This window comes from Nycticebus coucang, chromosome 17, assembly GCF_027406575.1.
Source record: "Nycticebus coucang isolate mNycCou1 chromosome 17, mNycCou1.pri, whole genome shotgun sequence".
Lineage (NCBI taxonomy): Eukaryota > Metazoa > Chordata > Mammalia > Primates > Lorisidae > Nycticebus > Nycticebus coucang.
Genome location: NC_069796.1, coordinates 45028095 through 45044137, shown reverse-complemented (window position 1 = coordinate 45044137; position 16043 = coordinate 45028095). Strand labels below are relative to the sequence as shown.

Below are 16043 nucleotides of genomic sequence, written 5' to 3'. Positions count from 1 at the left end.
TGTCAGGATTAAATGAGATGAGGCCTGTGAAGCACTTAGCACAGTGCCTGCCAGGTCATCAGTATTCAGTCAATGCTTTAAGAAGTAGGGGAGAACCACATCCTTTTTCTGTTTTGGTAGGAATGGGGGATGGTGATGGTTGTGATGTGATGGTGGTCATGATGGTGTTGGTGACAGAGGTGGTAATGTGCTGGTGGGGGTGGTGGTAATGATGGTAGTGGTGAGGGTGATGATGCTGGTAGTGATGGCAGTGATGGTGGTAGTGATGGTGGTGATGGAGGTGGTGGTGGTGATGAGGATGATGATGGTGGTAGTGATGGCAGTGATGGTGGCAGTGATGGGGGTGGTGGTGGCAGTGATGGCAGTGATGGTGGCAGTGATGATGGCAGTGATGGTGGCAGTGATGGTGGCAGTGATGGTGGTGATGGTGGTGGTGGTGATGGTGGTGGTGGTGATGGTGGTGGTGAGGGTAATGGTGGTGGTAGTGATGGCAGTGATGGTGGTGGTGAGGGTGATGGTGGTGGTAGTGATGGCAGTGATGGTGGCAGTGATGGTGGTAGTGATGGTAGTGATGGTGGTGGTGGTGGTGATGAGGATGATGATGGTGGTAGTGATGGCAGTGATGGTGGCAGTGATGGGGGTGGTGGTGGCAGTGATGGCAGTGATGGTGGTAGTGATGATGGCAGTGATGGTGGCAGTGATGGTGGTGATGGTGGTGGTGGTGATGGTGGTGGTGAGGGTGATGGTGGTGGTGAGGGTGATGGTCGTGGTAGTGATGATGGCAGTGATGGTGGTAGTGATGGTGGTGATGGTGGTGGTGGTGATGGTGGTGGTAGTGATGGCGGTGATGGTGGTAGTGATGATGGCAGTGATGGTGGCAGTGATGGTGGTAGTGATGGTGGTGGTGGTGGTGGTGGTGATGGTGGTGGTGAGGGTGATGATGGTGGTAATGATGGCAGTGATGGTGGCAGTGATGATGGTAGTGATGTTGGTGGTGATCGTGGTGGTGGTGGTGGTGGTGGTGAGGGTGATGGTGGTGGTAGTGATGGCAGTGATGGTGGCAGTGATGGTGGTAGTGATGGTAGTGATGGTGGTGGTGTTGAGGGTGATGGCAGTGATGGTGGCAGTGATGATGGTAGTGATGGTGGTGGTGATGGTGGTGGTGGTGGTGGTAGTGATGGCAGTGATGGTGGCAGTGATGATGGTAGTGATAGTGGTGATGGTGGTAGTGATGGCAGTGATGGTGGTGATGGTGATGGTGGTGGTGGTGGTGGTGATCATGGTAGTGATGGTGGAGATGGTGATGGTGGTGATGTTCAATAAACTAAAAGATAACAATAAGCATCACCCAATTTTCTAATGTCACTTCTTCCTTCTCACCATCTGTCCTGTTCAAAGATATCATGAAACCAGACAAAAACTCTTATGCCTTCTAGTGGGAAAAGTCCTGGTCTAGAAGTAAACAAATCTGATCTCTCTGCCAATAGGTCACAATAAGTGGGTTGTTGGAGTCATTATTCAGCATGAACTCGATGTCACTTAAATTCAACTCGATGTCACTTAAATTCTCTTGTCTCAGTTTCTTGTTTTATATGATAAATAATTTCATGCCAACCCCTATATAAGCATGTCACATATTTTATCTCATTTAATCTCCACTCCAATCCTGTGTGGCCATTACTATTCTTATCTCCATTCTACAGATTAGGCAAAGAAAGAATCCCAGAAGGGATTGCCAAACATGGTGAAATGTTTTGGCAAAAGTCACCCAGCTAATGAGCAGAAATTCAAAGCAAGATTTATCTGATGCTAAAGACATGTTTTTCCCAAACTGCTCTGGGTCTCAAAAGAAGTGTGTATAAAATATTTGGAACGCATGAAGGAGGACTGGTACCATGTCTAGGGAGCGTACGTGGTGGGAGGACACGTGGGGGTGTTTGCTGGGTGGGAGGGTACACTGGAAGATGCAATTTTGGTTTCTTGTCCACCTACACTGAAATCTCAGGAGCTGAGACATGGTGTAAAATTGGGGGGTCCATAGAGTCAGGCTCCCAGTATCACTCCCTTTTTACCTTTTCTGTTCCGTTTCTTGAGTTTTCTGGTTTCACCAGGATCGATGGTGGTGCAGACGCGGGTGGTTTTGGAAAAGGCTCACTCTTGATGGGAATCTCTTTGCCTTCCATGATGAGGGAGCTGGCTGCCGAGTGGATCCTGGTGTCGCTGCCCCTGCCGATGCCTGTGAGGGCAGGCTCCCCCACGGGGGCAGGCTTGGGGCCCATCTCTGCTGCCCCTGCCGAGGGGGAAGAGGGGATCGCGTGTGGCTGGTAGAACTGGAGCTGCTGAGGCCGCACGACCACGGTGGGGCTGCGTCTGAGGGAGCCCAACACAAGGGTGGGGACCTCTGGCTGGATGGGTCTCTGCAGGGATCCATCTGGGGAATTAGATGAGAGAGACATCAGCAACTGGGGCAGCTGACAGCAGGCTGGGTGGGGCTGGGTAAGCACTGCTTCCTCATATCCCAGAACGGTAAGTGCTTTCCTAATCTGACTGCACTCACATTCTCTCGGGGTCTTTCAAAGGTGACCTTATTCTTTTTTTAGTGCTGTTTGCTGATGCTGGCAGCAAATAGCTATCTAGCTGACTGTCGTGTATGTATGGGGCTGACAGAAGGAATATTGGTTCCATTCGCCTCTCTCTCCCGCTCTCTCTCACGCACACAGTGAACCAGACGTAGAAGCAGGCAGAACAAACAGGAAACAAAAGACAGAGTCAAAGACAGAAGGAGACAGAGCAGAAATGAGAAACACACAGGAGCAACAGCTCAGAAGGGCAACAGAGAGGGAGAGAGGGAAAGGGAGAGAGGAAGGGAGACGACTCTGACCAGCTACTTGCTGAAGAAAATTCTAACAGAAGCTCTAGGCAGCTGGTGGAGGGGTCTCTTTTTTGTCAGGGGCTTCAGGGAGGATGGGTGAATGAAAATAACTGTGCTAGGAAAACAAATTTGGATAGGTTATTTACTCCAGAGTTAGGGCTGTGTGGATTAGCTTTGTAAAGTCTCATGACATGGATCTGGAATCAGACCTATGATCTGGAATCCTGCTGGGGAGCCTGGGACAAGTATGTCACCTCACCTCCCTGCACCTCAGTTCCGTCATTTGTAAACTGGGGATAATAACAGTATCCTATAAGGCTTCTGGGAGGATTACATTTTACAATGTGTGCAAACTGTCAGGATCGTGCCTGGAATGTGATAAATGCCCCATGCTTTTTAGCTATCATTATTTTGGGGGAAAGCATAGCATATCCTAAAACTGCATGGGCAAAGAGTTTAGTTTCATTCTTTCTTTAGCTCATTCATTTTCTTCTTTTTTTAAAAAATTGAAGTGGGCTGGGTACAGTGGCTCACACCTGTAATCTTAGCACTGTGGGAGGCTGAGGTGGGTGGATTGCCTGAGCTCACTGGTTCAAGACCAGACTGAGCCAGAGCGAAACCTAATCTCTAAAAATAGCTGGGCGTTGTGGTGGGCACCTGTAGTCCCAGCTCCTTGGGAGGCAAAGGCAAGAGGATCACTTGAGCCCAAGAGTTTGAGGTTGCTGTAGAGCTGTGATGCCATAGAACCCTACCCAGCGCAACAAAGTGAGACTCTGTCTCAATAAATAAACAAATAAATAAATAAATAAAATTGAAATGGCCCTCCCTCAGTAAAAGGAAGCTATCTTTCTCCTCGAATTCTCTGGAAGACAGGAGACTCCCATCGCTTGGACATATGTTCTGGGAAAATCAAGAGTTCACTGCCTTCTGTGGGGAGGCAGGGAAGACACCCCTGAGAAACACTTCGGGCTGTTTCTCCACAGGGGTCTGCCAGCATTTAGAGAGCTGCAGGTTACGTCCCAGGCAGAGACTAATGTTAGTCCTTTGTGACACTTTATGGACACATGTTTGAATCAGAGTCATGTGTGTCTAGCACCGAGGGCCGGAGCCAAGGCCATGTCTGCAATGTGGCTCTTCATCAAGCCGAATGTGCACATGAAAAGCAGAACCCACACTACACACAGTTGGCGTCCCCAGCTGCTGCAAGTGCTCCCGTCACCATTTACACAAGTTTGACCTTTCAATCGAGACATTTATTTTTCCACTGACAGCCCTGTGAGGTGCACACGGTCAATTCTCCTGTCATTTCTCTTCTCTTTGGGAAGATTGATAGCTTGACCCGCCTCACCTTGGGAAGAGGGAGAAAGAGATCTCCTTTGGGACCTGGGGCGTCAAAACAGCACCAGGACACACGCGTCCTTAGGCGCTCAGAAACGTGTGAAAAATTGCTTTTATGGCTTATCTATTTATCTTGTCAATTCCTCATTTCCAATGCTTTCTTTCTACATGTGTATACAACGCAAGAAGTCAGAGCTCCAAGCCAATCAAGGTCTATGCAAGGTAGAGGGGGAGGTATTAAAGAAAGTGTGAGCAACGGCTGAGGGAATGCAATTCTCTGCAGTTCTAAGTGGCCCAGACTGAATGTGGACCTTTCAATCCTAAGTAAGTTCACGCTCTGGATGGGGCAAAGATGATCTGCTTAGTTATAGTAGTAATGATAATCCTAATAAAATACTACTATAAAAATTAATGTTTCTTGTAAGATTATTCTGTGCCAGGCACTGTGCCATCAGCCTTATGTGGGTTGTTTTATTAAATCCATTCAGTAACTGAGACGAGGTAGGTATTGCTTTATTTTTTTTTTTTTGTAGAGACAGAGTCTCTCACTTTACTGCCCTTGGTAGAGTGCTGTGGCGTCACATGGCTCACAGGAACCTCTAGCTCATGGGCTTACATGATTCTCTTGCCTCAGCCTCCCCAGCAGCTGGAACTACAGGCGCCCGCCACAACGCCCGGCTATTTTTTTGTTGCAGTTTGGCCGGGGCTGGGCTCGAACCCGCCACCCTCGGCATATGGGGCCGGCGCCCTACTCACTGAGCCACAGGCACCGCCCTGGTAGGTATTGCTTTTATTTGCACTTTACACATGACTGAACTGAAGACTGAAGAGGCTGGTAACTTGCCCAGGGATTGGCAGTGGGATTACTGATTCTGTGTGTGCTGAGGGGGAGGGTGAAGAAGGGAGGCATGGTTGGGGGGAACACAGCAGCCAGAGCAGCGAGACTGGTGCTCACACAGGTTGTCAGATGAAGGCACTGGGACGAGTGGAGCTAAATGTGCCTTCTTTTTCTTGGTGACAAATTTAATTTTCCTGGGTGGCATATAGACCCACGTGCTTGTTATTCTTCTGTCTTGACTAGTCATATTGCATTTGTGTGTTAAACATTTGTTAAGATCTCAAGAGAGATTGCAGACCCTGATTGCAGACCCTGTTTAAATTGGGGAACATGGAGTAAATCATATTTCCTGTGCTTGGCTTTTTGCCCTCTATAGAGGTGTAAAAACAGAAAAATCTTAATTTTTTTTTTTTAGTAGAGCAATGGGGTTTCAAATTCTTTTTAGAACCCCTGAAAACGAAATCTTATGTCGAATTTCCATATGTGAAGAGGTAAGTGCAGGGTTCTTAAGATGAAGAATCTGTATGTATGCAGGGCATTATGAAAGCTTTGAGATACATAAAAGTTAAGAAATTTGGATTTTAATTGTTTCGTGTCTTAGATTTAGGTCTTTTATCCATCGTGAATCAATTTTTGTGAGTGGAAAAAGGTGCAGGTCCAGTTTCAGTCTTTTACATGTGGATACCCAGTTCTCCCAGCAACTTTTATTGAATAGTCATGAAACAATTAAAATCCTCAAAGAATGTGTGGCGAAAATACTGGAAGCTATTGGCCCAGGGAAGGACTTTATGAGGAAGAATTCTGTGGCAATTTCAACAACAACAACAACAACAAAAATGAACAAATGGGACTTAATGAAACTGAAAAGCTTCTGTATAGCTAAGGCGACAACAACCAAAGCAAACAGACAACCTACACACTGGGAAAGGATATTTGCATATTTTGAATCAGACAAAAGCTTGATAACTAGGATCTATAAAGAACTCAAATTAATAAGCATAGAAAGAGCCAACACTCCCTTAGATCCCTGGGCAAGAGAGATGAAGAGAACCTTCTCTAAAGAAGACAGATGAATGGCTAACAAACATATGAAAAAATGCTCATCATCCCTAATTACTAGAGAAATGCAAATCAAAACCACCCTGAGATACCATCTAGTGAGAATGGCCCACCTCCCATTTGATCCTGTAATCCCATTACTGGGCATCTACCCAGAAGAAAAAAAATCCTTTTCCACAGGGACACTTGCACTAGACTGTTTATTGCAGCTCAATTTATAATCACCAAAATGTGGAAACAGCCTAAATGCCCACCAACCCAGGAATGGATTAACAAGCTGTGGTGAGGGAGGCGCAGCAAGATGGCAGCCGAGTAACAGCTTCCTTGCATCTGGGCACCGTGAGTCAGGGGAGATAGGACTCCAGGCATCTCTGGCTGGTGGGATCTGCCTATCATCACCCCTGAGAGGATACAGGGAGTCAGCGAGAGACTTCTGGACCCCAAGAGGAGGACTAAAACAGTGGAAAACCGGCAAGTGGTCGCGTATGTTTAATCCGTCTAAACCCGCCCGCAACTTCCGCAGGCACGAGAACTTAAAGAGCAAGAGGAAGTGAAAGGAAACTTAGGGTAAGGAAACAGAGAAAAGAAATCACTCATGAGGAAGAATCATCAGAAAACTCCAGGCAACATGAAGAACCAGTCCAGAACAACCCTGCCAAGGGACCATGAGGTAGCTACTGCAGAGGATTCCACCTATACAGAAATATTAGGAATGACAGAAAGGGAATTTAGAATACACATGTTGAAAACAATGAAAGAAATGATGGAAACAATGAAGGAAACTGCTAATAAAGTGGAAAATAACCAAAAGGAAATCCAAAAACGGAATCAAATCAGAGATGAACGATATGAAGAATATAAAAAGGATATAGCAGAGCTGAAGGAAATGAAACAGTCAATCAGGGAACTTAAAGATGCAATGGAAAGTATCAGCAACAGGTTAGACCATGCAGAAGAAAGAATTTCAGAGGTAGAAGAGAAAGTTTTTGAGATAACTCAGATAGTAAAAGAGGCAGAAAAGAAGAGAGAGAAAGCAGAACGTTCACTGTCAGAATTATGGGACTTTATGCAGCGTTCCAACATACGAGTTATAGGAATTCCAGAAGGGGAAGAAGAATGCCCCAGAGGAATGGAAGCCATACTAGAGAATATTATAAAAGAAAATTTCCCAAACATCACCAAAGATTCTGACACACTGCTTTCAGAGGGATATTGGACCCCAGGTCGCCTCAACTCTAACCGAGCTTCTCCAAGACACATTGTGATGAACCTGTCCAAAGTCAAGACCAAAGAAAAGATTCTGCAAGCTGCCAGGAGTAAGCACCAGTTGACCTACAGGGGCAAATCAATCAGAGTGACCACACACTTCTCTAATGAAACTTTCCGAGCAAGAAGACAATGGTCATCTACCTTTAATCTACTTAAACATAACAATTTCCAGCCTAGAATTCTGTACCCTGCTAAGCTAAGCTTCAAAATTGACGGAGAAATCAAATCATTTATGGATATACAAACATTGAGGAAATTCGCCACAACAAGACCAGCTCTACAGGAAATACTTCAACATGTTCTGCACACTGACCACCACAATGGATCAGCAGCAAAGTAAGAACTCAGGAATTAAAGGACAGAACCTAACCTCCACACTGATGCAAAAGATAAAACTAAGCAATGGACTCTCACAAAATAAGATGAATAGAATACTACCACACTTATCAATTATCTCAATAAATGTTAATGGCTTGAATTCCCCACCGAAGAGACATAGATTGGTTGACTGAATTAAAAAACACAAGCCATCCATTTGCTGTCTGCAAGAAACACACCTGGCTTCAAAAGACAAATTCAAGCTCCGAGTCAAGGGTTGGAAGACAATTTTTCAGGCAAATGGAATTCAGAAGAAAAGAGGAGTTGCAACCTTATTTTCAGATACATGTGGATTTAAAGCAACTAAAGTCAAAACAGACAAAGATGGTCACTTTATATTGGTCAAGGGAAAAATACAACAAGAAGACACTTCAATTCTAAATATCTATGCACCCAATTTAAATGCTCCCAGATTCTTGAAACAGACCTTACTCAGTCTGAGCAATATGATATCTGATAATACCATAATAACAGGGGACCTTAACACTCCTCTTACAGAGCTGGACAGATCCTCTAAACAGAAATTAAACAAAGATATAAGAGATTTAAATGAGACCCTAGAACAACTGTGCTTGATAGACGCATATAGAACACTCCATCCCAAAGATAAAGAATATACATTCTTCTCATCACCCCATGGAACATTCTCCAAAATTGATCATATCCTGGGACACAAAACAAATATCAACAGAATCAAAAGAATTGAAATTTTACCTTGTATCTTCTCAGACCATAAGGCACTAAAGGTGGAACTCAACTCTAACAAAAATGCTCGACCCCACCCAAAGGCATGGAAATTAAACAATCTTCTGTTGAATAACAGATGGGTGCAGGAAGAAATAAAACAGGAAATCATTAACTTCCTTGAGCATAACAACAATGAAGACACAAGCTACCAAAAGCTGTGGGATACTGCAAAAGCAGTTTTGAGAGGAAAATTCATTGCTTTAGATGCCTACATTCGAAAAACAGAAAGAGAGCACATCAACAATCTCACAAGAGATCTTATGGAATTGGAAAAAGAAGAACAATCTAAGCCTAAACTCAGTAGAAGAAAAGAAATATCCAAAATCAAATCAGAGATCAATGAAATTGAAAACAAAAGAATCATTCAGAAAATTAATGACACAAGGAGTTGGTTTTTTGAAAAAATAAATAAAATAGATAAACCATTGGCCAGACTAACGAGGAATAGAAAAGTAAAATCTCTAGTAACCTCAATCAGAAATGATAAAGGGGAAATAACAACTGATCCCACAGAGATACAAGAGATCATCTCTGAATACTACCAGAAACTCTATGCCCACAAATTTGACAATGTGAAGGAAATGGATCAATATTTGGAATCACACCCTCTCCCTAGACTCAGCCAGGAAGAAATAGAGCTCCTGAACAGACCAATTTCAAGCACTGAGATCAAAGAAACAATAAAAAATCTTCCAACCAAAAAGTGCCCTGGTCCAGATGGCTTCACTCCAGAATTCTATCAAACCTTCAAGGAAGAGCTTATTACTGTACTGCAGAAATTATTCCAAAAAATCGAGGAAGAGGGAATCTTCCCCAACACATTCTATGAAGCAAACATCACCCTGACACCAAAACCAGGAAAAGACCCAAACAAAAAGGAGAATTTCAGACCAATCTCACTCATGAACATAGACGCAAAAATTCTCAACAAAATCCTAGCCAATAGATTATAGCTTATCATCAAAAAAGTCATTCATCATGACCAAGTAGGCTTCATCCCAGGGATGCAAGGCTGGTTTAACATACGCAAGTCTATAAACATTATCCACCATATTAACAGAGGCAAAAATAAAGATCACATGATCCTCTCAATAGATGCAGAAAAAGCATTTGATAAAATCCAGCATCCTTTTCTAATTAGAACACTGAAGAGTATAGGCATAGGTGGCACATTTCTAAAACTGACTGAAGCTATCTATGACAAACCCACAGCCAATATTTTACTGAATGGAGTAAAACTGAAAGCTTTTCCTCTTAGAACTGGAACCAGACAAGGTTGTCCTCTGTCACCTTTACTATTCAACGTAGTGCTGGAAGTTCTAGCCAATACAATTAGGCAAGACAAGGAAATAAAGGGAATCCAAATGGGAGCAGAGAAGGTCAAACTCTCCCTCTTTGCTGACGACATGATCTTATACTTAGAGAACCCCAAAGACTCAACCACAAGACTCCTAGAAGTCATCAAAAAATACGGTAATGTTTCAGGATATAAAATCAATGTCCACAAGTCAGTAGCCTTTGTGTACACCAATAACAGTCAAGATGAGAAGCTAATTAAGGACACAACTCCCTTCACCATAGTTTCAAAGAAAATGAAATACCTAGGAGTATACCTAACGAAGGAGGTGAAGGACCTCTATAAAGAAAACTATGAAATCCTCAGAAAGGAAATAGCAGAGGATATTAACAAATAGAAGAACATACCATGCTCATGGATGGGAAGAATCAACATTGTTAAAATGTCTATACTTCCCAAAGCAATCTACCTATTCAATGCCATTCCTATCAAAATACCAACATCGTACTTTCAAGATTTGGAAAAAATGATTCTGCATTTTGTATGGAACCGGAAAAAACCCTGTATAGCTAAGGCAGTTCTTTGTAACAAAAATAAAGCTGGGGGCATCAGCATACCAGATTTTAGTCTGTACTACAAAGCCATAGTGCTCAAGACAGCATGGTACTGGCACAAAAGCAGAGACACAGACACTTGGAATCGAATTGAAAACCAAGAAATGAAACTAACATTTTACAACCACCTAATCTTTGATAAACCAAACAAGAACATACCTTGGGGGAAAGACTCCCTATTCAATAAATGGTGTTGGGAGAACTGGATGTCTACATGTAAAAGACTGAAACTGGACCCACACCTTTCCTCACTCACAAAAATTGATTCAAGATGGATAAAGGACTTAAATTGAAGGCATGAAACAATAAAAATCCTCAAAGAAAGCATAGGAAAAACACTGGAAGATATTGGCCTGGGGAAAGACCTCATGAAGAAGACTGCCATGGCAATTGCAACAACAACAAAAATAAACAAATGGGACTTCATTAAACTGAAAAGCTTCTGTACAGCCAAGGAGACAATAACCAAAGCAAAGAGACAACCTACACAATGGGAAAGGATATTTGCATATTTTGAATCAGACAAAAGCTTGATAACTAGGATCTATAGAGAACTCAAATTAATCCACATGAAAAAAGCCAACAATCCCTTATATCAATGGGCAAGAGACATGAATAGAACTTTCTCTAAAGACGACAGACGAATGGCTAACAAACACATGAAAAAATGTTCATCATCTCTATATATTAGAGAAATGCAAATCAAAACAACCCTGAGATATCATCTAACCCCAGTGAGAATGGCCCACATCACAAAATCTCAAAACTGCAGATGCTGGCGTGGATGTGGAGAGAAGGGAACACTTTTACACTGCTGGTGGGACTGCAAACTAGTACAACCTTTCTGGAAGGAAGTATGGAGAAACCTCAAAGCACTCAAGCTAGACCTCCCATTTGATCCTGCAATCCCATTACTGGGCATCTACCCAGAAGGAAAGAAATCCTTTTATCATAAGGACACTTGTACTAGACTATTTACTGCAGCTCAATTTACAATCGCCAAAATGTGGAAACAGCCTAAATGCCCACCAACCCAGGAATGGATTAACAAGCTGTGGTGTATGTATACCATGGAATACTGTTCAGCTGTTTAAAAAAATGGAGACTTTACATCCTTCGTATTAACCTGGATGGAAGTGGAAGACATTATTCTTAGTAAAGCATCACAAGAATGGAGAAGCATGAATCCTATGTACTCAATTTTGATATGAGGACAATTAATGACAATTATGGTTACAGGGGGGGAATAGAAAGAGGGAAGGAGGGAGGGGGTGGGGCCTTGGTGTGTGTCACACTTTATGGGGGCAAGACATGATTGCAAGAGGGACTTTACCTAACAATTGCAATCAGTGTAACCTGGCTTATTGTACCCTCAATGAATCCCCAACAATAAAAAAAAAAAGCAAAAAAAAAAAAAAAAAAAACAAGCTGTGGTATATGTATACCATGGAATACTATTCAGCTATTAAAAAAAATGGAGACTTTACATCCTGCATATTAACCTGGATGGAAGTGGAAGACATTATTCTTAGTAAAGCATCACAAGAATGGAGAAGCATGAATCCTATGTACTCAATTTTGATATGAAGACAATTAATGACAATTAAGGTTATGGGTTGGGGAGGAAAAGCAGAAAGGGGGATGGAGGGAGGGGGGTGGGGCCTTGAGTCAGCCTAGCTTCATTTAATAAAACAAGTCATCATTTACATCACTGTACAGCACCCTTGGCAGAGGCTCAATTTAAAGTTAAGATCCTGTTTTTATAAAAAGCACCCTGTATGTCCCTGGGTACGTCCCTCCTTCACTTAGCTCTAGGCACATACCTCTCTGCCACCACTTACTCTTTCTCATGCTGCCTCGCCCTTTCCGGAGAGACCCTTGGCCCACAGTTGCCAGGCTGGCTGTGCTCCTCATGGGATTGACGATGGCGGTGGGCACAAAGACGGATTTGAAGGGACGGCTTTGCCGGGGATCACCTTCTGAAAGGCTGCCTTGGGAGGACATAGAGGCGGTGGATAACGTCCATGCGGTGTAGAGACCAGGGTTCCGGGGATCTGGAAAACTAGATGTCTTTCTGGGTGTTGGGCATTTTTTTTTTTAAAGAGAAGAAATAGAAAAAGAAAATGTTCAGTTTATTTAAAAATGTAATAGCTGCCACCCACATATCAAATGTGACCACTGTGTACCTTCTTTTACCCATATACTTTTTTGGTCAACCACAGTCTTAACTGAGTGGGCCCCATGTCCCTACACCTTATTAACTGTGCTGTGTGGCGAACGTGCGGAGAGGGGCTCACACCGAGAGGCCTGGTGGAACGAGGAGACTTGAATTTTGTCATCTTTCACTCGGCTCTGGTCACTCCTCACCCCAAGTCCCTTTAGCCTTCGAGTTCAAAGCATGAGATCCCATATGTGGTCACTTTGCTTCGCAGTGGCAGTTTCTTGTCCAGTCAGTGACTTGTCCACTGGATTCTAAACTCTTTGAAGGCAGAGATTTTATAGCTTACTTTATCATTACTTATTTATTTTTTTAGAGATAGGGTCTTACTCGGTGGCTCATGCTGAAGTACAGTGGTGCAATTGTAGCTCACTGTAACATCAAATTCCTGGGCTTAGGTGATTCTCCCTCCTCAGCCTCTCAGGTTGCTAAAACTATAGCTGTGCCCTCCCACAGCTGGACAATTAAAAAAAAAATTTTTTTTTTTTGAGACAGAGTCTCAAGCTGTTGCCCTGGGTAGAGTGCTGTGGCGTCACAGCTCCCAGCAACCTCCAACTCTTGGGCTTAAGTGATTCTCTTGCCTCAACCTCCCAAGTAGCTGGAACTATAGGCACTTGCCACAATGCCTGGCTTTTTCTGGTTGCAGTTGTCATTGTTTTTTGGCGGGCCTGGGCTGGATTGCACCCTAGCCGCTTGAGCTATAGGCACTGAGGCAATTTTTAAATTTTTGTGTAGAGATGGGGTCTCACTATGTTGTCCAGGTTGGTCTTGAACTCTTGGCCTCAAACAATCCTCTCACCTCAGCCTCCCACATTGCTGGGATTACAGGTGTGAGCCACAGTGCCCAGCCTTACTACTTTGTCTCTGTAATCTGTGTATAATATTGATTAATAAATGTTTGTTAAATGGCTGCCCTGATGCTTTCAGCACTGATGCCAGTCATTCTGGATAACACGTATTGAGCACTTACTGTATGCTAGGCATTGACCAAGTGCTTTGCCCACACGATCTCGTGGGTTCTTCATCACAGCTTATTTGGCATGTACTCTTAGTGCCACTATTTTATAAATTAAAAAATACAGAGACTTATATTTACTTGCCCAAAGAACTAAGGGGCCTGGATTTGAACCCAGGCTTAGGCTGGTCCTCTGTTCTTACTCTTGAAAAACACCAGCTTTAGTAGAGCATTCATCATTTGGTAGCAGGAAAAATCCCTTTGTTCCACCTGAAATAAATGAACTAAAGTAGCTGGTAGGCCCTACACATGTCTCTATAAGACTCTAATTCTTTAGCCTTGAGCTGTGATTTTCAAGAATAGTATTCAAGTTTTATAAAACAACAATCCCTTGTCCATTGTTTCCAGCCTGCAGCTCCCTGAACTCCGTGGGAGTGGCTGTCATCTTACATGCCTTTCTTGCCCTTCTACCAATCCAGCCCCAACATCGCATCTCTTACTGAGCAGTCAGTCCATCAATCACCTTGTCACCCTATTGATTAAGTAGCTTCGACTAATTCCCTGGGAATAATGAACACAACCAAGGCCCTGGCATAGAAACGCCTTTGTGGTTTCCTTCCCACCAATGTCTCCAGGTTTTCCATAGGTCATTTCTCCTCATCTCTCCTCTTTCTCCTTTTCTATTCTTCTTCTGATTAAAAAGATAATATGTAACTTAATAATGAGTCAGTGTTGTATGAAGACAGGTAAAGCACCATTTAATTGAGGCCAAGATGTATCTGCAGCCCAATGCTGTAGGCAGGGATGCTTGCAGTCAGGGGCCCTCCACCCCACGGTGGTGCAGTCAGTGAGGAGGAGTGGGGCTGTCTACCAAGGACAGGCTGTACTCTGGAGTTCAGGCCTGGGTGGTAGCGAGAAGTGCCCAACACTGGCTTCCACAGCAGACTGCAGCTGATCTGCCTGTTGTCTTTTGAACAGAGCCCTCGAGGAGTTGGCTGCTGCAAAATGGATTGGCAACAGGAAAGCAGTTCCAAAATCATTCCCAGCAGCAGCAGCATTAAGGGACAGAATACAGCTAATTAGACCATAGCAACTCTTATTCTACCAATCTTTTCTTTGAATGACTGTTTATAGACTGAGGTGTGACCTCATTTTTCTGAGCCCCACACTGGGCTGGATTCCAGGAACTCTGAAATCCCAAATCCTTCATCCAAAACCGAGTCTCTCTTTTGGCAGAAAGTTCAGCACTTACCTAGCACTTTCTTCCAACATCAGAGCACTTTTCTAACATATATTAATTGATTTCCATGACACCCCAGTCCTACAGACATTATGACCTTTGTTTTCTAGATGGGGAGACTGAGACATTCTGGGCTTAAGTGGGAGGAGTAGATGTTGCACTTGATTTGCTCCATCGTGTGGGTTCCTGTGTCCTCCTAACTGGGATATTAGCCCTTCTAAGTTTGCCCAATTGCACAAGGGACATTACGAATGACAGCTGCTCTGTGCGCACTACTGTAGCAGCCTCCTGGCAAGGAGAATGGTTGCACCTACCTTGACAATCTTTATATAGATCTGCTTAGAGGGTTAAAGACAAGTGAGTGGTGGCCCATTTGTTGCTTTTCTCTACTCATAAAGTACCAGCTAGGCATATGTCTGATGGTTGCAAGAAAGAGGAAAATCCTGGCTAATAGGGCTGAAGTAAGTTTATTGGGAGGGCAGGAGGCGGAGTGATGGTCTTGGAAACAAGATCCAGGAGGCTGCAGAGAGGAACCATCAAGTCATGGGCTGGGGCCTGACTCTCAGCAGGAATGGTCTTTAACATTGCCCACGTCACTTCCTTAAGTTTCAAAATCCCAAGGGGAGAGTCAGATTGGCTGAACCTAATCCTTTGCTGTAGTGATGGGTTGAGGAGGAGAAAGAGGAAGATTTGGTTTCCTCAGTCTGAGGAGGGAGGAAACATCTGCCTCCCATCACAACCGTACACAAAAGAGGAGACCCACAGGGAGTTGGATGCCGGGCGGATGAAAACGCGACAAATGTTCTATACAAGCCAGGCCAACAGATGTCTCCAGGAGCTAGGAAGTGGCATCATGCTGGCAGAGATGCATCTGGGATCATAACAGCTGGACAAGTTGGTGTCACCACCTAGCATAGAGGGCTGGGCCCCAGAGCAGCACAACTGCCTCTTTTTCTTCTGGTACTTGAAAGGCTCATTCTCTGAATCTTAAATCTAAACGATGACATTTCAGTCAATTCTCATCTACAGTTAATCCCTAAACTCTGGCTGGCTCAGTTCATTAGAGGCTGATGCTAATAGGATCAAAGGTTGAAATGCTTACACTGTTGAGCCCAGGTTACTATCTAAAAGGCTGCTCACTCTGTTACCCAGGCTAGAGTGCTGCGGTATCATCATAGCTCACAGCAACCTCAAACTCTTGGGCTCAAGCGATCCTCC

General features: G+C 43.8%; 1 protein-coding gene across 6 annotated transcripts in view; it reads right to left on the bottom strand.

Moving 5' to 3' along the window:
• The window catches only part of SH3RF2 (SH3 domain containing ring finger 2), a 149216-nt gene that overhangs the window by 21421 nt on the left and 111752 nt on the right, over positions 1 to 16043 (bottom strand). For all 6 annotated transcript variants that reach the window (XM_053565942.1, XM_053565941.1, XM_053565943.1 and 3 more), the window contains 2 exons: positions 12254 to 12486; positions 2073 to 2431 (listed from right to left, as the gene is read on the bottom strand). In XM_053565942.1, the coding sequence (XP_053421917.1) occupies positions 2073 to 2431; positions 12254 to 12486 (592 nt within the window). The remainder of the gene's footprint in view (positions 1 to 2072; positions 2432 to 12253; positions 12487 to 16043) is intronic.